Source organism: Sapajus apella, unplaced genomic scaffold, assembly GCF_009761245.1.
Source record: "Sapajus apella isolate SASKATOON/1434 unplaced genomic scaffold, GSC_monkey_1.0 scaffold12, whole genome shotgun sequence".
Lineage (NCBI taxonomy): Eukaryota > Metazoa > Chordata > Mammalia > Primates > Cebidae > Sapajus > Sapajus apella.
Genome location: NW_022436952.1, coordinates 27591714 through 27619238, shown reverse-complemented (window position 1 = coordinate 27619238; position 27525 = coordinate 27591714). Strand labels below are relative to the sequence as shown.

At 41.4% G+C, this 27525-nt stretch overlaps 2 protein-coding genes, 2 long non-coding RNA genes and 1 pseudogene across 8 annotated transcripts in view; 4 read left to right on the top strand and 1 right to left on the bottom strand.

Annotated features, from left to right (window-relative positions):
* SKA2 (spindle and kinetochore associated complex subunit 2) overlaps positions 1-11025 on the top strand; it is a 32722-nt gene extending 21697 nt beyond the window's left edge. Inside the window, exons 2-4 of one of the 2 annotated variants that reach the window (XM_032280687.1) lie at positions 466-552; positions 5456-5632; positions 10522-11025. In XM_032280687.1, coding sequence (XP_032136578.1) covers positions 466-552; positions 5456-5632; positions 10522-10590 — 333 coding nt within the window. In that variant the 3' untranslated portion in view covers positions 10591-11025. Of the gene's footprint in view, positions 1-465; positions 553-5455; positions 5653-10521 lie in introns of both variants that reach the window. The other variant, XM_032280688.1, reaches the window with a different exon arrangement.
* LOC116553596 lies at positions 2419-2592 on the top strand (annotated as a pseudogene).
* Positions 11026-11187: 162 nt separating the features above from the next.
* On the bottom strand, positions 11188-11874 carry LOC116553302. The gene is made up of 2 exons (XR_004269694.1): positions 11733-11874; positions 11188-11419 (listed from the first exon to the last, which is right to left on the bottom strand). It is a non-coding gene; the product is annotated as an uncharacterized LOC116553302 (long non-coding RNA).
* Positions 11873-12996, top strand: LOC116553301. Its single transcript, XR_004269693.1, has 2 exons — positions 11873-12100; positions 12394-12996. It is a non-coding gene; the product is annotated as an uncharacterized LOC116553301 (long non-coding RNA).
* A 3704-nt stretch (positions 12997-16700) lies between these two features.
* The window catches only part of TRIM37 (tripartite motif containing 37), a 108481-nt gene continuing 97656 nt past the window's right edge, over positions 16701-27525 (top strand). For all 4 annotated transcript variants that reach the window (XM_032280683.1, XM_032280684.1, XM_032280681.1 and 1 more), the window contains exons 1-4: positions 16701-17447; positions 19938-20039; positions 23564-23604; positions 26546-26662. In XM_032280683.1, the coding sequence (XP_032136574.1) occupies positions 17427-17447; positions 19938-20039; positions 23564-23604; positions 26546-26662 (281 nt within the window). In that variant the 5' untranslated portion in view covers positions 16701-17426. The remainder of the gene's footprint in view (positions 17448-19937; positions 20040-23563; positions 23605-26545; positions 26663-27525) is intronic.

Sequence of the window (27525 nt, the reverse complement as noted above, 5' to 3'; positions counted from 1 at the left end):
CTGTCACCCAGCCTGGAATGTAGTGGCGCGATCTTGGTTCACTGCAACCTCCCCATCCGGGGTTCAAGCATTTCTCCTGCCTCAGCCTCCCAAGTAGCTGGGACTATAGGCATGTGCCATCATGCTGGGCTAATTGTTTTGTATTTTTAGTAGAGATTGGGTTTCATCACGTTGACCAGGCTGGTCTCCAACTTCTGACCTCAGGTGATCTGCCCACCTCAGCCTCCCAAAGTGCTGGGATTACAGGCGTGAGCCACTACGCCCAGCCTTAGTTTTAAAATTTTTAATAGAGCATAGTTATTACGGATAATGAATGTTTTATATACTTTTTATTTTCACATTTTCAAGTAAGTATGATCACTTATTATTGAAATCCTAACAAATGTAAAGAGAAAAATAGAATAAAGTATCATGTTTACTATTAGTCTTTTGGTTTACACAATTATGATTTGTGCTAATCTTTAGTTCCAGAAAGCTGAGTCTGATCTGGATTACATTCAATACAGGCTGGAATATGAAATCAAGACTAATCATCCTGATTCAGCTGGTGAGGTAATCTCCAAAATAAATAAGATTTTTTTTTTTTTTTAAAGAAGCCTTAACTGAATACTTTAGAATTTTCTGATAGCATTTCTAATAGTAATAGATCATAAGAATTATATTATTAAGTACTAAGTTTATAGAATCTTAAAATCTTGTCATTACATTGGAAGTTTGGTTATGGCATAATGGAGAGAGAGTGCCAATAGTATGTGAAATTTGTGGCTATTTTTTTCCCCTAACCTTTAAAAAATAATCATTGAGTTCAAAGGCAAAAGCCACTGTGGAAGCCTCTGAAATTCCAAGAGAGAATATAGCTACCTCTAGAGCAACTGTTCTGCAATAAGTTTGAGGGAGAAGTCCTGGCAGTCAGCGTATTCTCTGAGGAAGATAATGATATACTATTAAATTTTTTATTTATATTTTATGAACGGTGATTTCTGCATAAAACTATGTATTATTCTAAGTTTAGTTGATTAGAAACATTAACTCTGCTTTATACCACAAAATCATTAAGTATACATACATGTCCATGGGGATGAAAGCAAACAATCTCCAAGCATTGTCTGTTAATGTTAATTAACACTAAAATCACTAAATCAATAATGATTTTTTCCCCAAAGCTCAGGTATCAGGCTTAATTAATGTTTATCTTTTTTTTTTTCTGAGATGGATCACTATGTCACCCAGGTTAGAGTGCAGTGGCGCAATCTCAGTTCACCGAAACCTCCATTTCTTGGGTTCAAGCGATTCTCCTGCCTCAGTCTCATGAGTAGCTGGGATTGCAGGTGTGCACCATGATGCCCAGATAATTTATTTATTTATTTATTTTTGAGACGGAGTCTTGCTCTTTCACCAGGCTGGAGTGCAGTGGCACGATCTTGGCTCACTACAACCTCCGCCTCCTGGGTTCAAGCCTAGGTTCAAGCAATTCTTCTGCCTCAGCCTCCTGAGTTGCTGGGCCTATTGGCATGCAACACCAAGCCCAGCTAATTTTTGCATTTTTAGTAAACATGGGATTTCACCATGTTGGCCAGGACGGTCTCAATCACTTGATTTTGTGATCTGCCTGCCTCAGCCTCCGAAAGCTGGGATTACAGGTGTTCGCCACTATGCCCAGCCTTTTTAAAAATTATTTATTTTTAGTAGAGACAGGGTTTCACCATGTTGTCTAGGCTGATCTCAAACTCCTGACCTGAAGTGATCTGTCATCTCAATCTCCCAAAGTACTGGGATTATAGGCATGAGCCACCACGCCTGATCAGTATTTATCTTTGATAGCACTTGCCAGCAAACAAGAAATACTGTATTTTACAGCTAAAAAAAAAATCCATACAATTAAAAAATTTTTTTGGATTGGGTATAAGTACAAGTTAACCTAACATTTTATAAAAAATTGGGAAAATTTCATGAATGTTCAGTTTCTACTGTTTATTTCATAGAATGCTAGAATTCTACTCCCTATTATTTTTTCTCTTTTTTTTGAGACAGAGTCTTACTCTGTTGCCCAGGCTGGAGTGCAGTGGTGTGATCTCAGCTCACTGCAACCTCTCCCTCCTGGGTTCAGGTGATTCTCCTGCCTCAGCCTTCCAAGTAGCTGGGATTACGGGTGCATGCCACCATGCCCGGCTAATTTCTGTATTTTTTAGTAGAGATGGGGTTTCACCTTCTTGGTCATGCTGGTCTCTAACTCCTGACCTCAAGTGAGCCACACGCCTCAGCCTCCTACAGGTGTGAGCTACCTTGCCCAGCCCCCCTTCCTTCCTTTTCTTCCTTTCTTTCCTTCCTTCCTTTCCATTTCCTTCGTTCCTTCCCTTTCCTCCCCCTGCCTCCCTTCCTTCCTTCCTTCCTTTCTTTCAACTTAAAGACTGGTGTGATATTGTTTCTTGGCCTTTTGGCTAAGATCAAGTGTAGTATCTGTTCTTTTCAGTTTAAAGACTGGTGTGAGTCAGTTTTTTTTTTTTTTTTTTTTTTTTTTTTGAGACAGAGTCTTGCTCTGTCACCAGGCTGGAGTGCAGCGGCGCCATCTTGGCTCACTGCAACCTCCGCCTCCCAGGTTCAAGTGATTCTCTTGCCTCAGCCTCCCGAGGAGCTGGGGGGACTACAGGCACACACCACCAGGCCCAGCTAATTTTCGTATTTTTTTTTTTTTTTTTTTAGTAGAGATAGGGTTTCACCATGTTGGCCAGGATGGTCTTGATCTCTTGACCTCGTGATCTGCCTGCCTCAGCCTCCCAAAGTGCTGGGATTACAGGTGTGAGCCACCATGCCCAGCCTTTTTTTTTTTTAAGACAGGGTCTCACTCTGTCACCCAGGCTCTAGTGCAGTGACAAGATCTCAGTTCACTTCAGCCTTGACTTCCTGGGCTCAAGCAATCCTCCCACTTCAGTCCTCCAAGTTCCTGGAACTATAGGCATACACCACCAGACCCAGCTATTTTTTGTATTTTTAGTAGAGACAAGGTTTTACCATGTTGCCTAGGCTGGTCTTGAACTCCTGGACTCAGCACTTTCTTGGCCTCCCAAAGTGCTGGGATTACAGGTGTGAGCCACCACGTCTGGCTTAGTCAGTATCTTTCAAGTACTATTTTGAAAGACATTGAAGTGTGGTATTCCCACTTTTCCTCTTCTTTCCATCTCTCATCTTTGTTTCACCTGTGGGTTTTTATTTTCCCTACAACTTTTTTAAAAAAAACAGCTTTATTGAGCTATAATTTATATACCAATAAATTCACTCCTTTAAAGTATACAATTAAGTGGCTTTTAGTATTCACAGTTTTGTAGCCATTGCCACAATAACATTTTCATCACTTCAGAAAGAAACCTCATACCCATAAATAGTTACTCCCTATCACCTTTCCCTGCTGTCCCACCCGCTCCCAAAGATGAATTTACTTTCTGTCTCCATAGGTTGGTTGTCTGAACACTTCAAATAAATAGAATCATATAATACGTGACCTTTCATGTCTAACTTCTTTCACTTAGGATGTTTCTTAACTTTTTTTTTTGGAAACAGAGTCTCACTCTGTCGCCCAGGCTGGAGTGCAGTGACACAATCTTGGCTCACTGCAACCTCCGCCTCCTGGGTTCAAGCGATTCTCCTGCCTTAGCCTCCCAAGTACCTGGGATTACAGGCATCTATCACTACACTCAGCTGGTTTTTTGTATTCTAATAGAGACGGGGTTTCACCGTGTTGCCCAGGCTAGTCTCGAACTCCTGACCTAAGGTGATCCAGCCGCCTCAGTCTGCCAAAGTGCTGGGATTATAGGCGTGAGCCACTGTGCCTGGCCTCTTTCTTTCTTTCTTTTTTTTTTTTTAAGGCAGAGTCTCACTCTGTCACCCAAGCTGGAATGCAGTGGCACGACCTTGGCTCACTGCAACCTCTGCCTCCCGGGTTCAAGTGATTCTCCTGCCTCCACCACTCGAGTAGCTGGGAACTACAGGCGTGCGCCACCATGCCTGGCTAATTTTTGTGTTTTTTAGTAGAAACAGGGTTTCACCATATTGGACAGGCTGATCTCGAACTCCTGACCTTGTAATCCGCCTGCCTCGGGCCTCCTCCCAAAGTGCTAGGATTACAAACCTGTACTCCATTTTCTTATCCAGTCATCAGTTGATGGTTATTTGTGTTGTTTTCATCTTTTGGTTGCTATGAATAATGCTGCTATGTACATACATTTACAAGTTTTTGTGTAGACACGTGTTTTCCTTTCTCTTGGGTATATACCTTGGAGAAGAATTGCTGGCCATATGGTAACTCACGTTTAATATTTTGAGGAACTGCCAAACTGTTTCTATTTTTTTCTACTTTTAATTTTTTTTGTCACAGTCAGAATCAATGCCAAATTGTTTTCTAAGGCATCTAAAGTATTTTACATTCTCAGTTTAAAAAAAAGAAATTGTGGGCCAGGCCTGGTGGCTCATGGCTGTAATCTTAACACTTTGGGGAGCTGAGGCAGGCGGATCATCTGAGGTCAGGAGTTTAAGACCAGCATGGCCAACGTGTGGAGACACCATCTCTGCTAAAAATACAAAAATTAGCTGGGCATGGTGGCATGTGCCTATAATCCCAGCTACTCTGAGATTATAGGAGGCTGAGACAGGAGAATTGCTTGAACCAAGGAGGCAAAGGTCACAGTGAGGCAAGATCACATCATTGCACTCCAGCCTGAGTCTCAACAAAAAAGAGCTGGGCGCTTGGTAGCATGATAGCTCACGCCTGTAATCCCAGCACTTGATGGGAGGCTGAGGCAGGTGGATCACCTGAAGTCAGGAGTTCAAGACCAGCCTGACCAACATGGAGAAACCGCTTCTACTGAAAATACAAAATTAACCGGGTGTGATGGTGGGCACCTGTAATCCCAGCTACTCAGGAGGCGGAGGCAGGAGAATCCCTTGAACTCGGGAGGCGGAGGTTTCGGTGAGCTGAGATCGCGCCATTGAACTCCAGCCTGGGCAACAAGAGCAAAATTCAGTCTCAAAAAAAAAAAAAGTATTTTATAAGTAGTTTCAAGTTGTATTATTCTTTAAGAAGAAGTCCAAATAGTGCCTTTTATCTTCTTCTGAATAGCATTTAGAATTATATTTTAGAAATATTGTATAATTAATTATTGTGGACTGTGCATCAAATGTTATATATCTAAGGTAACCTTATTTTCTGTTTAATATTGCTGATTTTTTTGGTGGGTTATTTCTGTACCTAGGCTATAAATTCCTTGAGAATAGGATCTAGGTCTTATACTTTTCTCTCTTCTCCACCTCCCTTCTGATGTCACGTGGCTGCATAATTAACTACTCAACAGTGTTCAATTAAATGGATGGTAGAATGTATTGTAGGTACATTATTTTAATTCCTAAAAGGAAGCTTAATCTTTCATTTCCATAATTTAATACATGCTAACTTTTTTCCTGACAGAAAAATCCAGTTACACTCTTAAAGGAATTGTCAGCGATAAAGTCTCGATATCAAACTTTATATGCACGCTTTAAACCAGTTGCTGCTGAGCAGAAAGAGACTAAGAGCCGCATTTGTGCAACCGTGAATAAGACTATGAATGTGATACAAAACCTGCAAAAGCAAACAGACCTGGAGGTAATGCTTTCAATTGACAGGTTAGATTTGTATACTTTTAGCTCTGAGTGTTGTTTTGAAAAATAAATCTGCCATAACTTAAATTTTGAAATTCGGCAGTCAGTTTGAACTATTAAAAGATTTTTTTGATACCCTGAAGTATAATAGCTCTTATTTCCATTTATTTTGAAATAAGCATTTGGACTTGACATGGTTAATAAAGAAGTGTGCCGTCTTGTATTATGTAACCATGGCAGAAAACTTGGTAATACTTATTAAATCTAGCAGCTTAGCTGGTTCCTGTAAGTGGTAGTGAGACTGAGATGTCTGGAAACTGGTTGCTTAGAATCTGTATTAAGGAGCTGTGTCTGGGCATGGCAGAAAATAGTACTATCTGCCATAAGCATGGGAAGGAGGAGCAGCTGCATATGTAGAATTTATTTACCAACTCTGCACTAAATTTTGCCTTAAGATACTTTGAATTATGGGTTTGTAGCTACAGTAAATCAGAAAGGTAATTACCCAGGTCAGTTTGATCAAGAATTCTTTATATTGCAAATGGAGGGGAAAAAATAGAATAATATCTGGTTAGAACTATAAAATGATACCTTAGATATATCTGTTATATCACAAGGAGATGAATGGTAGAGGAAGGAAGGGCAATTAAACAGGGAATAGAGGTAACGTAGAGATAGAATTTAAAACAGTAAGGGTGGTGTCACATGCTAGTAAATTAAATGCAAAAAAATTATGTATATGATAAGCTTTTATAAATAGTCTAAAATCACACATTCTTTATTATATGTACCTCTACCTCCCCGGTTCAAGCAATTCTTTGGCCTCAGCTTCCTGAGTAGCTGGGACTACAGGCACGTGCCGCTATGCACAGCTAATTTTTTTTGTATTCTTTGTAGAGATGGGGTTTCACTATGTTGGTCTAGAACGCCTGACCTCAAGTGATCCACCTGTCCTGGCCTCTCAAAGTGCCGGGATTACAGGCATGCACCACCGTGCCTGGCCGACACTGAGGTTTAAATATGCTCAATTATAAAAGTGATCTCATCAAAAGAATAAAGGGACTAAACTTACACCGAAACAAAAAATAGCAAAACAAACAAACCCCCAAAACAAATTTAACAATAAATAGAAGATTAAAAAGGCATTAAAAGTAGAATATGTGATGTTCCATGATCTTCCAAAATATGTGTGATAAAGAAGAAAAATTTCTACAAACTTTAGACTGGTTAACTTGATCTTAATTTCTGGAAAAAGTCTTTGAGAATTTATTAAACAGATGGTCTGAATGCTTTTGTAGCGATAACAAGGAGCAACATGGATTCGTTGAGAACAAACAAGTCTTACAGCTGGGTGTGGTGGTGTGCAACTGTAGTTGCAGCCACTTGGGAGGCTGAGGTGGGATGATTGCTTGAGCCCAGGAGTTAGAAGCTGCAGTGAGCTATGACCACACCACTGTACTCCAGCCTAGGTGACAGAATGAGACCCTGTCTCTAAAACAAAAAGAAAATGAAAAAACCAAGTCTTGTCAGAATAACATTTCCTTTTCTTGAGATAGAAGAAGGAAATCCTGTGACTGTCTGGGTTGTAGTAAGACATGATTGTTTTTCATTTTGTCCTTGTGAATATGTTGGGCAAATGTCGGTTTGATCAGTGGAACCAACTGCATATCAGAATTATATAGGTTTTGTGGCTCTTCTAGAGCTTGGCTTTCCTATTTACATAAACTAATGTGGCTATATAAATTTAAATTTAGGCTGGGTACAGTGGCTCATGCCTGTATTTTGGGAGGCTGAGGTGGATGGATCACCTGAGGTCAGTAGTTTGAGACCACTATGGCCAACATGGTGAAACCCCCATCTCTACTAAAAAATACAAAGAATTAGCTGGTTGTGGTGGTGGGTGCCTGTAGGCCCAGCTACTCAGGAGGTTGAGGGAGGAGAATCTCTTGAACTCAGGAGGCGGAGGTTGCAGTGAGCCAAGATCACACCATTGTACTCCAGCTGGGCACAAGAGCGAAACTCCGTCTCAGAAAAAAAGGAAATTTAAATTTCAGGTAGTTAAATAAAAGTGAACATTAATTTCCTCACCTACTCATTGGACAGTGCCGATATAGAATATTTCCAGCATCATGGAAAGTTTTATTGGACAGTGCTGCCCTAGAGACTCTGATTCTGTAGGTCTAGGGTGTTCTAGATTTGGCAGTCTCTCTAGAGATGACCTATATAGTTGGCAGATTTGTAACTACTTGATTCTTCAGGTTGTACCTCCTATTAATTCCTCATATAACACTTTGTTTCAGCCAGCCTGTTTGTTGGTGCTCTGTGAAAGTCTCTTACAACTTCCCTTTAGCCTCCCTGCTTTAGCTTTTGGTGGATGCTATTGGCTGTTTTTCTTTCTCAGCATCTGTTCTTTCCTGCCTACCAGAGTATAGACATGGAATGCATAATGACGTTTTGGTCAACAGTAGATCACATATATGACAGTAGTCCCAGATTATAATACTGTATTTTTTACTGTACTCTGTTCAGATGTTTAGATATAAAAATACTATTTCTTTTTTTTTTCTTTTAGTAGAGACGGGGTTTCGCCTTGTTGGTCAGGATGGGCGTGGTGGCGTGCGCCTGTAGTCCCAGCTACTCGGGAGGCTGAGGCAGGAGAATTGCTTGAACCCAGGAGGCAGAGATTGCAGCGAGCCGAGATCGCGCCCCTGCACTCCAGCCTGGCGCCTGGTGACAGAGTGAGACTCTGTCTCAAAAAAAAAAAAAAAATACTATTGTGTTACCATTGCCTCCAGAATTTAGTACAGTAACATGCTGTTGAGATTTGTAGTCCAGGAGCAGTAGGCTAAACCATATAGCCTAGGTGTATATATACATATACCATCTCTGATTGTGTAAGTACCCTCTGTGATGTTCACAGGATGAAATTGCCTAACAATGCATTTCTCAGAGCATATTCCTGTCATTAAGTGAGACATGACTATACTGACTTTCTTAATATATGTGTCATGCCTGAGATGAAGCTGGCCCCATCCTTAGCTCCTGGAGTGCATCTGATTGGCATGGGGAATAGACTTTCTGTTTTAACTAACAGTGGTTCAGGAATGGGTTTGTAACCCAAATTACATGTGAGGAAGGAAAGTCTGGAAGTAGATAACTAGGAAGACTCCTCACTGCTGAGAGAACACTGAGAAGAGAAAGTTTTTTTTCTTCTTCTGGACATTGTGTAGAGTTGTGTGACCTAGCACTGTTAAAGCCATTTGCTGTCAGCTTGAGGATAAAGGCATCCAGGATATTAGAGCTGTGAGATGCAAAAAACTGAATCCTTACATTGTTAAGCTGCTGAATAAGCCGTTCCTGAAGTCTTTCCTTTTTCTGAAGTTATTGTGCAACGATGTTTTTTTTTTCTTTTTTTTTGAGACACAGTTTCACTCTTGTTGACCAGGCTGGAGTGCAATGGCATGATCTTGGCTCACTGCAACCCCTGCCTCCAGGTTCAAGTGATTCTCCTGCCTCAGCTTCCCGAGTAGCTGGGATTATAGGCATGTGCTACCACGCCTGGCTAATTTTACATTTTTAGTAGAAACAGGTTTCTCCATGTTGGTCAGGCTGGACCTCAGGTGATCCGCCTGACTTGACCTCCCAAAGTGCTGGGATTACAGTGTGAGCCACCGCACCCAGCCTTCTTTCTTTTTTTTTTTTTTGAGACAGAGTTTTGCTCTTGTCACCCAGGCTAGAGCACAATGGTGTAATCTCGGCTCACTGCAACCTCCACCTCCCAAGTTCAAGCAATTCTCTTGCCTCAGCCTCCCGAGTAGGATTACAGGAACCTGCCACCATGCCTAGCTAATTTTTTGTGTTTTTAATAGAGACGAAGTTTCACCATGTTGGTCAGGCTGGTCAAACTCCTGACCTCAGGTGATCCACCCGCCTTGGCCTCCCAAAGTGCTGAGATTACAGGTGTGGGCCACTGCACCTAGCTTCTTTCTTAATTTTTTGAGATGGAGTCTTGCTCTGTCGCCCATGCTGGAGTGCAGTGGCGCGATCTCGGCTCATTACAGCCTCCACCTCCTGGGTTAAAGCGATTCTCCTGCCTCAGCCTCCCAAGAAGCTGGGATTACAGGCACCCACTACCATGCTCGGCTAATTTTTGTATTTTTAGTACAGATGGGGTTTTACCATCTTGGCAAGAGTGGTCTTGAACTCCTGACCTCAGGTGATACACCTACCTTGGCCTCCCAAAGTGTTAGGATTACAGGTGTGAGCCACCGTGCCCAGCCTCTTTTTTCTTTCGTTCTTTTTTTTTTTTTTTTTGACATGGAGTCTTGCTCTGTCACCAGGCTTGAGTGCAGTGTTATGATCACGGCTCACTGCAGCCTCCACCTCCCAGGTTCAAGTGATTTTCCTCCTCAGCCTCCCTAATAGCTGGGATGACAGCTAATTTTGGAGTCACCACGCCCAGCTAATTTTGCATTTTTATGGGTTTCACCATGTTGGCCAGGATGGTCTCCATCTCTTGACCTCGTGATCCACCTGCCTTGGCCTCCCAAAGTGCTGGGATTACAGGTGTGAGCCACCGCACCCAGCCAACCGTACTTTTAGAATATGGCATCCAAACATGACTTCTTTGGTTCTGCTATAATCCTTAAATTGTTTGATTTCTTGGTCTTGTTTCTTCAACTTAATTGCAAGTTCTTTGGAAGCTCAAATATCATAGGACCTGTATATAAATAGCCAAATACTGTTTTTTCCCTTGTCTTTCTAAATCTGTGATTACATACAAAGTATAAGCTTATGGAAACATTTATTAGTGTGACAATGCAGAAGTTAAGTGAACTGATTTAACAGTCTTTGAAGATTTTCGAAATAAAGATGTTATTGTTTATTTTCTAGCTGTCACCATTGACTGATGAAGAGAAAACTGTGGCAGACCAATTAAAATCTCACATGCCAGATTTATGAAGAAATAGACTTGGAAAGGAAACTCTAACAGAGAAGAGCTCAATTCCAGATAAATTTAGGAAGATATCTTGTTAACACTTGATGTCTAGAGGTTGGGGGCTGGTGAAGGAGTCTTGGCTTCAATGACTGAATAATGATGCCTTTCATGAGAGTGGCTAAAAGAAGAATTGCAGATGATATATGAATAAAGTTCAGCCAAAAGGATCAAATGAGAATAAAAGGATTTAAATATATGTGCACACGAGCGTGCACACACACACATACACACACTTAGTCTTGTAATTTCAGGCAAGAAAGTCTCAACACTATTTTGCATCTGTTTTCTTTTTCTAAGTCATGATAATGTAGATGTTCTAGTCTATCATAAAAGAATGTTTATGTACATTTCAGTCATTCTCTATGTGAATTCCATGCTTCGGAAATTATAGGCAAAAATATTTGTATTATACATTATATCTAATTTCATTTTGTAAATGTTGATTGCATATGTGGTCACATTATTGTTGAGACTGCTTTTATGTGACCTGTAGTCTCCCACAAAACCTAAAGTAATAAGCTGGCTTTTCTGTGATAGCCACTTTTGTGTAGTTTTTTCCCCTATTTCCCTTGCCTGCTAATGTTGAGCAGCATGAACTTGCTTTTTCATGTTGCTTTAGATTGTCCCTGTTGTATTTCAATAATACCTTTGTTTTCTTTCAGCCTTTATTATTGTAATTGTTCATTCTACATGAAAGCTAAGAAACTGAAATTAGAAGAGCACTTGTCTGCTACTTGCCAGTTTTGGGTGTGTTATGTGTATGTGTCAATTTACCTGTTTATTTAAAAATAACTATTGGCGCCGGGTGCGGTGGCTCACGCCTGTAATCCCAGCACTTTGGGAGGCCGAGGCGGGTGGATCACGAGGTCAAGAGATCGAGACCATCCTGGTCAACATGGTGAAACCCCGTCTCTACTAAAAATACAAAAAATCAGCTGGGCATGGTGGCACGTGCCTGTAATCCCAGCTACTCAGGAGGCTGAGGCAGGAGAATTGCCTGAACCCAGGAGGCGGAGGTTGCGGTGAGCCGAGATCGCGCCATTGCACTCCAGCCTGGGTAACAAGAGTGAAACTCCGTCTCAAAAAAAAAAAAAATAATAATAACTATTGGCAATGAGGAAACTGTTCAAAGTAGAGGCAGATCTTGATACAAAGATGTTAATCACAGGTTTGTTCATAATGGCAATATACATGCACATTTGGCTAGTACTAGGTAAATAGGAAAATAAATCATGTTGTATGTATACAATAAGAGGTCAAGTTGCCAATAAATTATTACTGTTAATGTTCTGGGAGATGCTGAAACTATGCAAAGTGGGGAAGAGGGGAGGCAGATATTGCAGTTTTATAGTGAAGATTGGGCTTTGGAGTCATACCTGAGATGTAAGTAGCAGGTTTTAAATTCTAGCTATGACTCTGTGCAGATCACTTAACTTCTGAGTGTCAGGATGTTTGGAAGGACAAGATAATAAAGTGTTTTAATACAGGGTTCGGTATTTAGTAAGCCTTCGATAAATGATTTTACTTACATATAATAAGAACTAAGCATTGAAAAGACTAGGAAAAATGCATCAGATGTTCTGCAGGTTACAGAATTATACTTTTACATAATTTAACAATTTCAGTTATGACCATGTTTGTCCATTAACAAACTTACAGTAGCTGAAAAACAGGGTTGTGAGAACAGCTTCAGTTAAAATTGTCCTTTCTAGTTTGAATATTTCAAGAACAGAAAGCCTCCCTTTTTTTAATTACAGAGAAATAAGTTACACCTTAGTAACATATTAATTTTCTTCGGTGTTCCGGCAATTAGTGTTTAGAAAGCTGTTGTCATGAGATGGCTTTGGGTTGTGATGATAATTGTTGGGATTGAAAAAATTGTATCATGAAGAGGTCATAATACTTATTACAATAGTATTAAAAGTGGTTTTGCTTTCAGTTAGGGAGAAAAATTAGATTGTACTATTTTGCTTCTGTGATTTCCTTCAGTTATCTTCCAAATGTTATTCTCTATGCATAGCCCCCTTAACATTGTTTTCTAAGTACTTCTCAATACATTTTCATGTTTCTCAAGCCTCTTTGTGAATGACTCCTAAATTTAACTTCTTCCATTAGCTCTAGATCCATATTTCCAATAAAATCTCCTACCTGAATATTGAAACTGAACATGCCCAGAATACTTACTGATTTTATTTTATTTATTTTTGTTATTTCTTTTCCAGATGAATCCTGAGTATGATTTTATTATTAATAGCCTGGATATTCTGTTGTTTGGAATTAAAACTTGTATAACTAATTTGCGTCCCTTTATCTTCTTAGTTAATAAAACCTACAATTCTGTCTCTGAAATGATCATAGTATACAACCTCTGCCCCGTCCTCATGCCTCCTTAATTTAGATCTTTTGTTTCTTTTATTTATTTATTTATTTATTTATTTATTTATTTTTTTTGAGACGGAGTTTCGCTCTTGTTACCCAGGCTGGAGTGCAATGGCACGATCTCGGCTCACCGCAACCTCCGCCTCCTGGGTTCAGGCAATTCTCCTGCCTCAGCCTCCTGAGTAGCTGGGATTACAGGCACGCACCACCATGCCCAGCTAATTTTTTTGTATTTTTAGTAGAGACGGGGTTTCACCATGTTGACCAGGCTGGTCTCGATCTCTTGACCTCGTGATCCACCCGCCTCGGCCTCCCAAAGTGCTGGGATTACAGGCTTGAGCCACCGCGCCCGGCCCATTTTGTTTTTTTTTAAGATGAGGTTTCACCATGTTGGTCAGGCTGCTCTTGAACTCCCGACCTCAGGTGATGTGCCCGCCTTGGCTTCCAAAGTGCTTGGATTACAGGCGTGAGCCACCACACCCGGCCAGATCTTTTCTTTTTTTTGTTTGTTTCTTTTTTTTTTTTGTCTTTTTGTTGTTTGTTTGTTTTTTCCTTTTTGTGGAGAATGAGGTCTTGCTATATTGCCTAAGGCAGGTCTCGAACTCCTGGGCTCAAGCTATCCTCCCACCTCTGCCTCCCTAAAAGCTGGGATTACCCAGAACTTTTGTTTCTTATCTGGATTATAATTGTTTTCTCCTATGTGACTATAGTGTTTTTATGTCTTAAGTTATAGATAATACATGTTTAAGAATTTAAAAAACACGCTGGGCGCGGTGGCTCGAGCCTGTAATGCCAGCACTTTGGGAGGCCGAGGCGGGTGGATCATGAGGTCAAGAGATCGAGACCATCCTGGTCAACATGGTGAAACCCCATCTCTACTAAAAATACAAAACATTAGCTGGGCATGGTGGCATGTGCCTGTAATCCCAGCTGCTCGGGAGGTTGAGGCAGGAGAATTGCCTGAACCCAGGAGGCGGAGGTTGCGGTAAGCCGAGATCGCGCCATTGCACTCCAGCCTGGGTAACATGAGTGAAACTCCGTCTCAAAAAAAAAAAAAGAATTTAAAAAACACAGACATATTAATTCTCGAGGTAATCTGCAAGCAATTTCTTCAGGTATTTCTACATGTATTTAAACAATTTTTTTTCAACAAAAGTAGTTGATAATGTACCTTATACTGGTGCTGTACTTAGATTTTTTTTTTCATTTCATTGTTTTATTTGAGACAGGTTCTCGCTCTGTCACCTAGGCTAGAGTGCAGTGGTCCTATCGTGGCTCACTACAGCCTCCAGGGCTCAAGCAATCCTCTGGCCTTGGCCTCCCAAGTAGCTGCTGGGACTACAGGTGCATGCTACCAACCCTAGCTAATTTTTGTATCTTTTGTAGAGACTGGGTTTCATCATGTTGTCCAGGTTGGCCTCCAACTCCTGGAATCAAGAGATCTGCCAGCCTCAGCTTCCCATAGTGCTGGGATACATGAATCACTGTGCCCACTCTTCAATTCTAATATATTTTTGTTATGTCACACATCTACCCTTATTTTTAACACATGTAATCCATTATAGGGATATACCTTACTTTTTTTTTTTTTTAGACAGGATCTGGCTCTGTTGCTGAGGCTGGAGTGCATGCAATGGCATGATCTTGGCTACCATAACCTCCATCTCCCAAGTTCAAGTGATTCTCCTGCCTCAGCCTCCAAGTAGCTGGGATTACAGGCAAACACCACCACCCCTGGCTAATTTTTTGTATTTTTAGTAGAGATAGGGTTTCTCTATGTTAATCAGACTGGCCTTGAACTCTCAAACTCAGATGATCCGCCTGTCTCGGCCTCCCAAAGTGCTGGGATTACAGGTGTGAGCTACTGCACCCAGCTCATATATCATCATTTTTATCAGTTCCTTATTGATACGACATTTAAGCTCTATAACAGCAAGTTACACAAATAATATAACAAGTAAGTTGTATAATGGGAAGTTGTTTAAGGATATGTCAAGTTAGAAGATTTTTCTTGTGGGGAGGGCAGCAAGGTCAGCCTTTAAGGGATTCTGATGGAGCAGATGATTGGCTCCCAAACCCCAGGGCTTGGCAAACAATGTGAGTTTAGCATTTTCCCAACTAAATTATTTATTTTGCTCAGGTTATCCTTTTTGCTTGCAACCAACGGCCTTTAATCAGTTGTACAGGTTTCTAATTGTTCACTATTATGAACTAGTGCAGTAAGTCCTTCAACATTTTTGGGTTCTTCTGTAAACACAATAATCTATTTTACTGTTTAGCATATAGGTATTGCAATTTGTCTTGTCTTCTATACTGCTCTTTGAGAGCAAGGCCCACTTCTCATTACTATAAATAATTCTTTTAAGTAAAATTCTCATAACAAAATTAACCATCAACCATTTTAAAACGTACAACTGGCTGGCGCGGTGGCACACGCCTGTAATCCCAGCACTCTGAGAGGCTGAGGTGGGCGGTTCGCAAGGTCAAGAGATCAAGACCATCCTGGCCAACATGGCAAACAACTGTCTCTACTAAAAATGCAAAAATTAGCTGGGCGTGGTGGTACGCACCTGTAGTCCCAGCTACTCAGGAGGCTGAGGCAGGAGAATCGCTTGAACCCGGGAGGCGGGGTTGCAGTGAGCCGAGATGGCACCACTGCACTCCACCTGACAAAGCGAGACTGCGTCTCAAAATAAGTGAATACAATGCACAACTGAAGGCATTTTAGTAAAAATAGCGTTATGCAACCATCACCTCTATGTACTTAAAAGACCACAAAAAATTCTTAACTGAAAGCATTTTTCAGTCTCACAGTAATTTTCTTTGAGATGGAGTTTCGCTCTTGTTGCCCATGCTGGAGTGCAATGGTGCCGCACTGGCTCACCGCAACATCCACCTCCTGAGTTCAAGCAATTCTCCTGCCTCGGCCTCCAGAGTAGCTGGGATTACAGGCATGTGCCACCACGCCCGGCTAATTTTGTATTTTGCTTCTCCATGTTGGTCAGGCTGGTCTCCAACTCCCGACCTTTGGCGATCTGCCCGCCTCGGCCTCTCAAAGTGCTGGGATCACAGGCGTGAGTCACAGTGCCCGGCCCTCAGATTAATCTCTCTTAAATTTTAATCTTGTTCATGACTCAAGTAGTTAAAAAGAAAATTGTTGTTGCCCACCACCTATAAGCCTAAACGCCTGATATTCAAGAACTTATTTCTAAATTATTGGTGATTCTCTACATGAGCACTCTAGGTTGGTTATGTATAATTGTTTGCAATAAATACAGGAAAAATTAAATTCAAATTATGAAATCGATGTGCCCTCTTTGACTCAGGCATCATTTCAATTCTTGCAAACTTTACACATTTCTTCTGGCAGGAAATTGTAGAAAACAGATCCTATTTATGGGAAAATGAATATCGCTGACACCCTTGCCCTTTCAGTAGTCCCATGGCGACAACTAAGGCGGCAAGAATAAGGGGTGGGGTGTGGGAATGAAGCCTTCACAGTGTGTGGTCCCGTCCTCTCGCCACTGAAATGAGAAATGACACCTCTCCAGGCTTCACAGTCTGGACCTTTCTAATTTCATTTGCCTTGGTAGGTGGAACGCAAATCCTACAAACCTTAGACTCTTTATTCGAGAGAACCACTAACTACGGACCCTCTGCACCAGGGTTTCTCAAAAGTAGGGGTCACGGACCACCTGCTACCGAATCACACAGTGGTGGGTGAAAATGCGGAAGGCCCGGGCTCCACCCTGGAATCTCAGAGTCGGAATACCTAGCTCGGTCTTTAGCGCGCAATTTTGAGAGCCGTGGAGCCCCGCCCTCCGCCGAGGTGGGCGTGGCGTAGCAGAGACCCGCGCTCAGGCCGCCGGCGCCGGCTGGGACCGGAGGCACGCAACGCGGCGGCAGCTAATCGCCAAGTCTCGTGTGCGTCCCGCAACGCGGGAACTACGCGAACCCTCCCCGCTCCTCCCCTCCCGCAGCGTCCTGGGCGCATGCGCTTCGCGCCTTCCCCCGCCACCGCACCCCCAGCTGCCCTGGTTACCGTTGGTGTTTGCTAATTCTCTGCAGCGCCTTCTTCGCCCAACTCTAGCGGCAGTTCAACACTCGCGCGGCCGCGTCACGTGCGCCGAGATTCCCTCGCGGCTGCTGGCCGGCGGCTCTGCCGGGAGGAAGGAGCTGTGGCCGCCGCTCGCCCTATCTCTGCGCCCCGGGGCGGGCGCGCTGGTAAAAATGGCGAAATGGGGGTAGTCGACGCGGGACCTGGAGCGATGGGGCGCGCAGGTGGGGCGGTTGTCGGAGCCCCCTGACGTGGGCGCCGCGCTTTTCTCGGTGATTTGATCTGGCGACCTCGGGCCGGCGCCTAAGAGGTCAGACTACGGAGTCCGCGGGTTGCCGACGGCCCCGCAGAGAGCCGGAGGCAATGGATGAACAGAGCGTGGAGGTGAGGGGTTGTGAGGGTGGTGGTTAGTCCCTACCCCCACCCGTTGAGCGGTTTGTATTCGGGGAGGGGTGCCTGTCCTCGCTCCAGTAGGGCACCCCTACCCCGCCCCTGCGACTGTGGAGAGGGCTGGCCCAGTACCAAGGACGCCGTGCTCATTCTGCAGCCCTCCAGGTGTTCTGTGCTCACTGTTCCGTAGTCAGGTGGTGCATATTCTGGCGTTTTCAAGGATGTTTTGGCACAGGTACTTATCCCCACCGGGCATTTGCAAACTACAGCCTGTTTAGAGCAAAACTGCAGATTCATCAGATGGACGTACCCCGCTCATCACCAGTCCTTGCGAGTTGTTGATCTGCTTTAAATCTCTTTCAAATGGATAATCTTTCCCTCTCAGTGGTACATTTTGCATACTTCTGCCCTTCGTAGATTGAATCAGCACATAATACTTTCTCATGTGTAGTTTCCAGAACAAACTCTTTATAACTGATTCTTGTAAGCTGTGGGTTAAAATAGTTGGGATATACAAGTAAAGGGTAGGAATATATTTTAAAAGGTTGTTTATTGGACATAATTGTATAGTCATTGTCAAAGTTTGAACCTTTCAGATACTGAAATAGGAAATACTTGCTTTTTAGTAAGGGGTAACTGTGTTATGGATAGTCCACTTGAAACTAATCATCAGTAGTCTTATCCACCCGGTTGCAGATTACAGAGTCTACATCTCCCAGGTGCTTTCTGGCCCTGCAGAGTCAAGATTAGCTTCATTAGCCAGGTGCGGTGGCTCACGCTGGTATTCCAGCACTTTGGGAGGCTGAGGCGGGCGGATCACGAGGTCAAGAAATCGGGACCTTCCTGGCCAACAATGGTGAAACCCCATCTACTAAAAATACAAAAATTAGCCGGATGTGGTGGCATGCGCCTGTAGTCCCAGATACCCGGGAGGCTGAGGCAGGAGAATCACTTCAGCCCAGGAGGTGGAGGTTGCAGTGAGCTGAGTTCGCGCCACTGTTCTCTAGCCTGGCGACAGGGTGACGCTCCGTCTCAAAAAAAAAAAAATTAGTTTCATGAGTAATTTTCTCCCTAATTCCTCATGTAAAGTATTATAAGGCTTTTGTAAACTTATCTTGGTTTCAGGAGTTCACAATAACAATACATTTAATTACATCTTTTTTCTTGTTAAAAACTTTTCAGTTACTTCCCAAATTGATTAAACTGAGGCTTACAAGGATAATACTGTTTCTTCTACTTACATATTTTTGTTGTTGTTCCCAAGATCTCATTGAACTATCATCAATTGGGTCAGTATCTCAGGTTCAAATAAGTAACTAGTTGTAACATCAGGGCAGAAATTCAGATTTCTGGATTCTGAATTCATTTTTCTCTGGGTCACATTACACTGCCATTAGGATAAGTGTGTTTTTTTGTTGTTGTGTTTTTTGTGTTGTTTGTTTTTAACACACTTTTGCTCAGAGGATGTCTTTTTAAACTTCTTTTTCCTCTAAATTTTAAAATCAGTTTATACCTTTTGGAGAAATTGCAGATAAAAGTTCATGTTGGACACAGGGAGGAGAACACACACACTGGGGTCTGTTGGGTGGGGGCTAGGGGAGGGATGGTGGCGGAAGTTAGGGAGGGATAACATTGGGAGAAATGCCTGATGTAGGTGATTGGTGGGGGGAATGGAGGCAGCAAACCACCATGGCGTCTGTGTACTTATGCAACAATCCTGCAAGTTCTGCACATGTACCCAAGAACTTAAAGTATAATTTAAAAAAAAAAAAGTTCATGTTGTGTATTCAGTCATATAGTCTGCCCTTCTCCGCCCCCCGGACAGTCTTGCTCTGTCACCCAGGTTGGAGTGCAGGGGCACGATTTTGGCTCACTGCCACCTCTGCCTCCTGGGTTGACATGATTCTCTTCCCTTAGCCTTCTGAGTAACTCAAATTAGTTAATTTTTGTATTTTTAGTAAAGACAGGGTTTCACCATGTTGGCCAGGCTGTTCTCAAACTCCTGACCTCAAGTGGTCCAGCCACTTCAGCCTCCCAAAGTGCTGGGATTACAGGTGTGAGCCACCACACTTGGCGCTTTTTTCTTGCTGTTATACGTCATATGCATTTTTTCGTGTCATTAAATGAAGAACTATCTAGTGACTAATCTATATGTAATTTACTTAATATTTGGGCTGTATCTAAATTCTTGCCATTATAATTACTGCTTGATTAAAAGTTTTTGTGCATAAGTCTGTGTTTGCATTTCATATATTTTCCTTAGAGTAGAATCATCACGAAGCTTAAAAAAACGAGAGTATATTTTCCAGATATTTTGAGGTACTTGGACCTTGACCAATCAAATCCTGATATGTAATATAATTAAAATTGAGATATTATCAACCCAAAATAAATGTAAATGCCAAGTGAATTGTTTTTAGCTTGCCTTTTGCACTTGATTCAGTAGCCTAATCTGGTGGACCTTGCATCTTTTACTGTTTTCAGAGCATTGCTGAGGTTTTCCGATGTTTCATTTGTATGGAGAAATTGCGGGATGCACGCCTGTGTCCTCATTGCTCCAAGCTGTGTTGTTTCAGCTGTATTAGGGTAAGTTGTGTTTCTTTTTACATGTAGTTAGTATATATAGTATATATTGTAAGGATTAACCATTTCCTTTATCTTTTTATTTTACATTTTTTGCCTTAAAGTGCTTACTTGCATTGTGCCTGGGATTGAGGAACACTAAGATAAATGACAAATTGCCTGCCTTGAAGGAGTTTAAATCTAATAGGGAATGGAGTTTAGAATGTTTATATTGAAGAATGTGTGGTATCATAAAGAGGCACTAAAAAAGTGCTGTGGGACTCAGAAGAGGACTAGTTTTATGTGTTTGGTGAGTAAGATGGAGAAAAAGTGGATAATCCTATAGTTAGAAGACACCGTAGAGATGAATATAATCTAGTGGCTTTAAAACTTGAATGTTGGCTGGCGAGGTGGCTCACACCTGTAATCCCAGCACTTTGGGAGGCCAAGGTGGGTGGATCATGAGGTCAGAAGTTCGAGACCAGCCTGACCAACATGCTAAAAATACAAAATTTAGCCCAGTGTGGTGGCGTGCGCTTGTAATGCCAGCTACTCAGGAGGCTGAGGCAGGAAAATCACTTGAACCCAGAAGGCAGAGGTTATAGTGAGCTGAGGTCATGCCACTGTGCTCCAGCCTGGGCAACAGAGGAGACTCTGTCTGAAAAAACAACAAAAAAACTTGAATGTAGGTGAACTCAAATCATTATGAGGAGGTCCAAGATTTTGGTTGTACGTGGCAGAGTCCAGTACCACATCTACAGAGCACAGTTGAAAACTGCCCTGTTCACATTTCTCTTCAATTATTTATTTCTTTTCCTGAGAAAATCAACGAGGTCACATGCTTTTCACCTCAAACTTTCTGTGTTGGCTGGGCGTGGTGGTTCACGCCTATGATCCCAACACTTTGGGAGGCTGAGGTGGGTGGATCACCTGAGGTCAGGAGTTTGAGACCAGCCTGACATATATGGTGAAGCCCTGTCTCTACTAAAAATACAAAAATTAGCCGGGCTTGGTGGCATGCACCTGTAGTCCCAGCTACTCCGGAGGCTGAGACAGAAGAATTGCTTGTACCTGGTAGGCAGAGGTTGCAGTCAGCCGAGATCAGGCCACTGCACTCCTGCCTGACAACAGCAATTCGCCATGTTGGCCAGGATGGTCTCGATGTTTTAACCTCATGATCCGTCCACCTTGGCCTCTGAAAGTGCTGGGATTACAGGCCTCAGCCACTGCTCCTGGCTGCTTACTGTATCTTTATAGTAAGTTTTGAAATTAAAAAGTGTGAGTCCTCCAACTTGTTTTTCCTTTTCAAGATACTTTTGGCTATTTGGCATCCCTTGAGATTCCATATGAATTTTCAATGTATTTTCTACCAAATAAAAAGTACCATTGGAGTTTTAGTAGGGATTATATAGATTCTGTACATGCCTTTGAGTAGTATTGTTGTCTTAACAATATTAAGTCTTATGATCCATGAACACAGGTGTCTTTCCATTTATTTGGGACTTCTTTAACTTCTTTCAGCAGTATATTGTAGTTTTTCATGTGTAAGTCTTTCTTTTTTATTTTTTTGAGAAAGGATCTCACTGTCACCCAGGCTGGTGTGCAGTGATGCAGTCATTTCTCACTGAAGCCTCTGCCTTTTGGGTTCAAGCATGCCCCTGCCTTGGCCGCCCAATGCTGGGATTATAGGCGGGAGCCACCATACTGAGCATCCATGTATGTCTTTCAACTTCTTGGTTTGTTGCTGTTGCAAATGTGTTACTTTCTTCATTTTCTTTTTTGATTGTCCATTGCAAGCTCATAGAAATGCCAGCGTTTTTTGTATGTTTATTTCCTATCCTGTAACTGCCGCATCTATTAGCTTCAACAATATTTCGTGGAATCTTTAGGGATTTTTACAGATATGATCATATCATCTGCAAAAAGATAATTTCACTTCTTTTTTAATTAGAATACTTTATATTTCTTTATCTTGCCTAAGTACTCTTGCTGGAATTTTTAGTACCTGCATTATGTTGAATAGAAATGGTAAAAGCTGGCATCTTTTTCTTTTTCCTGATCTTAAGGGGAAGAGTTTTTAGCCTTTGAATTGTTGACTATGATTTTTATGAGTTTTTATATATGGCCTATATCAAGTTGAGGAAGTTCCCTTCTATTTATACACATTGAGTATTTTTATCATGAAAGGATGTTGAGTTTTGTCAGATGCCTTTTCTGCATCAATTGAGATGAACATGGTGGGTTTTTTTTCGTCTTTATTTCATTAAATGTGTATTACATTGAATGATTTTTGTATGTTGAACCATCTTTGTATGCTAGAAGTAAATCCCACTTGGTCACAGTATATAATCTTTTAAATATTCTGTTGAATTTATTTTACTAGGATTTTGTTGAGGATTTCCCTAGCACAATTTCTCTAGCAAATGTCTTAAACTCCCAGAACAATAAATATGCATTAAAATTTTTCACATAGCATTATGCATGAGGATACAGATTACATGTCAGTAGTGATATCTCTGATTATGTTCTGAAGAAATAGAAGGAATTTAATAAATGGTTATATTTTTAATTAGTTTCAAATGCAGGATTAGGCATTGGAAATAGTATTTAATCAATCACGAACCCATGATCTAAGATTTTTAATGATTGCGGTAATTAATGTATCTTAAAGAGATTTTTTTTGTTACAAAGTTGTTTTTTTTAATTTTTAAAAAGTTTTTTAAAGACGGGGTTTCACCATGTTGGTCAGGCTGGTCTTGAACGCCTGACCTCAGGTGATCCGTCCTCCTTGGCTTCCAAAGTGCTTGGATTACAGGCGTGAGCCACTACGCCCGGCTTTTTTCTTTTTTTCCTTTTTAGACGGATATAGACAGTTTCACTCTGTCACCCAGGCTGTAGTACAGTGGCACAGTCCTGGTTCACTGCAACCTCTGCTTCCCGTGTTCAAGCAATTCTCTTGCCTCAGCTTACCAAGTAGCTGGCATTTCAGGCACCTATCACCATGCCCGGCTAATTTTTATATTTTTAGTAGAGATGGGGTTTTGCCATGTTGGCCAAGCTGGTCTGGAACTGCTGACCTCAGGTAATCCACCCACCTCGGCCTCCCAAAGTGTTGGGATTACAGGCGTGAGCTATCACGCCCTGCTGAATTAGCTTACTTTTCAAAAAATAAATTTAGAAGTACGTTTAGGTAGAAATAAACCATCACTGTGGTTTATTTTTGGGTGCGAAGGTGACAGTATCATTATTATAAGACAATGATAAGATTATATACACATTCTCCATGAGAACCAGTTAGTCCTGGAATCATTCCTTTTCCTGTGTGAGAATAGCTATTTTGGTTTGAGTTCTGTCCCTTAAAAAGTTGTCCCTATCAGATGACAGTATGAGGGAGGCAGTAGATTGCCTGTTATTTTAGTCTCTAAAATTGATTTAAGCACTGTAGAGAGTTAAACTCATTAGGTTTGTATTAAGTATTTTACACACACACGCACACGCACAGAGTAATGGTGTTTTCTAATCAAAATCTAATTCTTTTGCCCCCTTAGCGCTGGCTGACAGAGCAGAGAGCTCAATGTCCTCATTGCCGGTAAGTGTTTTACTATGATTATTTTTGAATTTGGAAAATAGCAAGAGTCAGAATGTGCCTTAGGAGTCATAAAGGCAGTTTTCCTGCAATCTGCCATGTTTCTCTTCTTCGTGAAGATAGTTGAGTAGAAATAAGCAATCTGACTAGAAAAAGAAATGCGGGGACTATTTCATGTGACTTAGAATTATGTTTACTATGTTGTACCCTGCCTCTCATAGAAAATTATTGTATAACTTCTTAACTTACCTTTTATAATTAAGCAACACATTTTTAATGTTTCTGGCTAAAATAATCTAGATAGGTCATAACTTATCTTTTATAATTAAGTAAAACATTTTTAATGTTTCTGGTTTAAAAAATCCAGATAGTTTGGCTGGGCATGGTGGCTCACACCTATAATCCCAGCACTTTGGGAGGCCGAGGCAGGTAGATCACTTGAGGTCAGCCTGGCCAACATAGTGAAACCTTGTCTCTCCCAAAAACAAAAATTAGCTGGGTGTGGTGGTGCGCCCCTGTAGTCCTAGCTACTCGGGAGGCTGAGGCATGAGAATCACTTGATCTTGGGAGATAGAGGTTGCAGTGAGCTGAGATCATGCTGCTGCACTTGAGCCAAGATTGTGCCACTGCACTCCAGCCTGGGCAACAAAGCCAAAAAAAAAAAATTCAAATAGAGATAAATATAAAATAAAAAGGCTTCTGATTCTAATACCTTTCTACCCTGTCTTTTCAGAAGACATTGTTTCAAAAGACGTTTTTGGGTTTGGTATGTGTTCTTCTAGACCATTTTTTGTGCATGTATTTTTTAAGGCCCTAATCTGGTATGATTGTGCCTATATTTATATATATATATATATGTGTACATATATATATATATATGTAGATTCCCATATACTTTTTCTTAAAATGTACAAATGATATAATATTGTTTTGCAGTTTGCTTTTTCATGTAAAATATATCTTTTCTTGATCATATGTATATATATGTCATTTTTTGAGGAAAAAAAAAAGTGACTGTAGTCATACCTTGATTTATGCCCATATTGAGAGACATTTAGGTTATCTCTACTTTTGGTTTTAAAAAATAATGCTGGAGTGCCATCTGTTGCCCATTTTTCTTTTTGTATTCACTTTTCTTTCCATTTTTTTCTTTTTTCTGTCTCTCCTTTTGATTTCTTTTTCTTTCTTTTTTTTTTTTTTTTTTTTTTAATTTTTCTTTCTTTTTTTTTTTTGTCCCACCCCTCTTCGTTTCATATTTTCGAGACAGGGTCTCACTCTGTCATCCAGGCCAGAGTGCAGTAGTGCGATCTCAGCTCACTGCAGCCTCAACCTCCTGGGCTCAGGTGATTCTATCATCTCAACCTCCCTGCTGACTGGGACCACTGGTGTGTATTACCATGCCCAGCTAATTTTATTTTTTGTAGAGATGTGATGTCACTATGTTAGCCATACTGGTCTCAACTTCCTGGGCTCAAGAGATCCTACTACCTTAGCCTCCCAAAGGTCTAGGATTGCAGGTGTGAACCACCGGGCCCGTCCCACCTTTCTTATATTATCTTAAAAGAAGACCAGCACTATCAAGAAGAACTTTCTATAATGGTGAAAGTGTTCTGTGTCTACACTGTCCAGTATGGTAGCCACTAGCCACGTGTGGCTATTGATCACTTGAAATGTGTCTAGTATGACTATATGATGAAATATTATTTTTGTTTAATTTTAATTTTAAATAGTTACATGTGGCTAGTGGCTATCATTTTGGACAGTATAGCTGATATATTTTTTTTTTCCTCTGAGACAGGGTCTCACTCTGTTGCCCAGACTGGAGTGCAAAGGCATGATTTTGGCTCACTGCAGCCTCCATACCCCTGGCTCAGTGGTCCTCCTACCTCAGCGTCATGGGTGGCTGGGACTGTAGGCACATGCCACTATGTTTGGCTAATATTTTGTAGAGCTAGGGTTTCATCATGTTGCGCAGGCTGGTCTCCAACACCTAGGCTCAAGCAGCCCACCTGCCTCAGCCTCCCAAAGTGCTGAGATTACAGGTATGAGCCACCATACCAACAGTACAACCTTAGACTTAGAAGCTGAGATTTGGTCCATATTCTGAATCATATTTTTTTGTTTAGTTTTTAAATTTCTTTTGGTGAATTATGTGTTAATTCGGTGAAAATAAGTTGCAAAGAGTATTTATTTATTTTTAGTTGTTGTTTTTTTTTTTTGAGACGGAGTTTCGCTCTTGTTACCCAGGCTGGAGTGCAATGGTGCAATCTCGGCTCACCGTAACCTCCGCCTCCTGGGTTCAGGCAGTTCTCCTGCCTCAGCCTCCTGAGTAGCTGGGATTACAGGCACGCACCACCATGCCCAGCTAATTTTTTGTAGGTTTAGTAGAGACGGGGTTTTACCATGTTGACCAGGATGGTCTCGATCTCTTGACCTCGTGATCCACCCGCCTCGGCCTCCCAAAGTGCTGGGATTACAGGCTTGAGCCACTGTGCCTGGCCTTTTTTAGTTTTAATAGTGTTATGGGGCCAGGTGGTGGCTCATACCTACAATCCCAGTACTTTAGGAGGCTAGGGTTGGAGGATCATTGGAGGCCAGAAGTTCAAGACCAGCTTGAGCAATATAGTGAGATTCCTGTCTTTACAAAAAATTTTAAAATTAGTTGGGTTTGGTGGTGTTCTGCTGTAATCTCAGCCACTTGGGAGGCTCAGGCAGGTGGATTACTTGAGCCCAGGAGGTCAATGCTACAGTAAACCATGATCATGCCACTACATCCCACCCTGGGTGATAGAATGAGACCGTGTCTCTTAAAAAAAAAAAAAAAAAAAAAAAAGCAGTGTTACAGTATGAGTATTATTGTGCCCTCTATTTTGAGAAATGTGATTATTCTAGAAAATAATCTGAAATTCCTGAGTTAGAATATGTATATGGATTTTCTCCCCAGTGCTCCACTCCAGCTACGAGAACTAGTAAATTGTCGTTGGGCAGAAGAAGTAACACAACAGCTCGATACTCTTCAACTCTGCAGTCTCACCAAACATGAAGAAAATGAAAAGGACAAGTATGTCCTCAATTTCTTGGTTCACTATTGAATGGATTTTGCCTGTGTGTTGTTTAATGACAGTATATTGGTAATTGCCTTTTAGTTACTTATGAATAAGTGGTGTTATAGTTCTTAAGTTTTTAATTTTTTCAATCATGTGTTGTTCCTATTAACATATTTTTTAATATGTTTATTTAACAACAGTTATTTCATGCCCTGTATACACACAGACATCCCTTGCCTCCCTCTCTCCCCTCACAGGAAGTACTTTGCTAAATGATAGGCATACAGAGGTAAATGAGACCTGATTTCTGTTAACTGCTTAATGGGAAACAGTGATAATACAGTGTCAAATCATTTGACGGACAGGAATGAATAAATGGTCTTACGTTCCATGATTGAAGGATTTTGAGCATATCTGGGGAGTGTTTACGGGGAGCAGATAAAGAAAGGAAAGAATAATGTGGCAGTGATTTGTTTTTATAGATGAAGAAACTACAACATGGTTAATTGTAAGGCTTCATTGTCCAGCAATAATAAAATAACTTGAATTAGGTGAGATTCCAGGACTCTTGAATATTTAGAAACAAAGCCATGTCACTTTCTGTGGAGTTACAACATGGTAAAGCAGGAGGTGGAAACCTCACAGGTCATTAGAAAAAATTGTATCTGTTTCTTTATTATACTGAGGAAATAGAACCATAGAAGTAAAAGAGAACAGGGCATGTTAGTGTGCACCTGTAGTCCCAGCTACATGGGGGACTCAAGCAGGAGGATCTCTTGAGCCCAGAGGATGGCTTAGGCAACATAGCAAGACCCCATCTCTTAAAAAAAGAAAAAAAAGCCGGGCGCGGTGGCTCAAGCCTGTAATCCCAGCACTT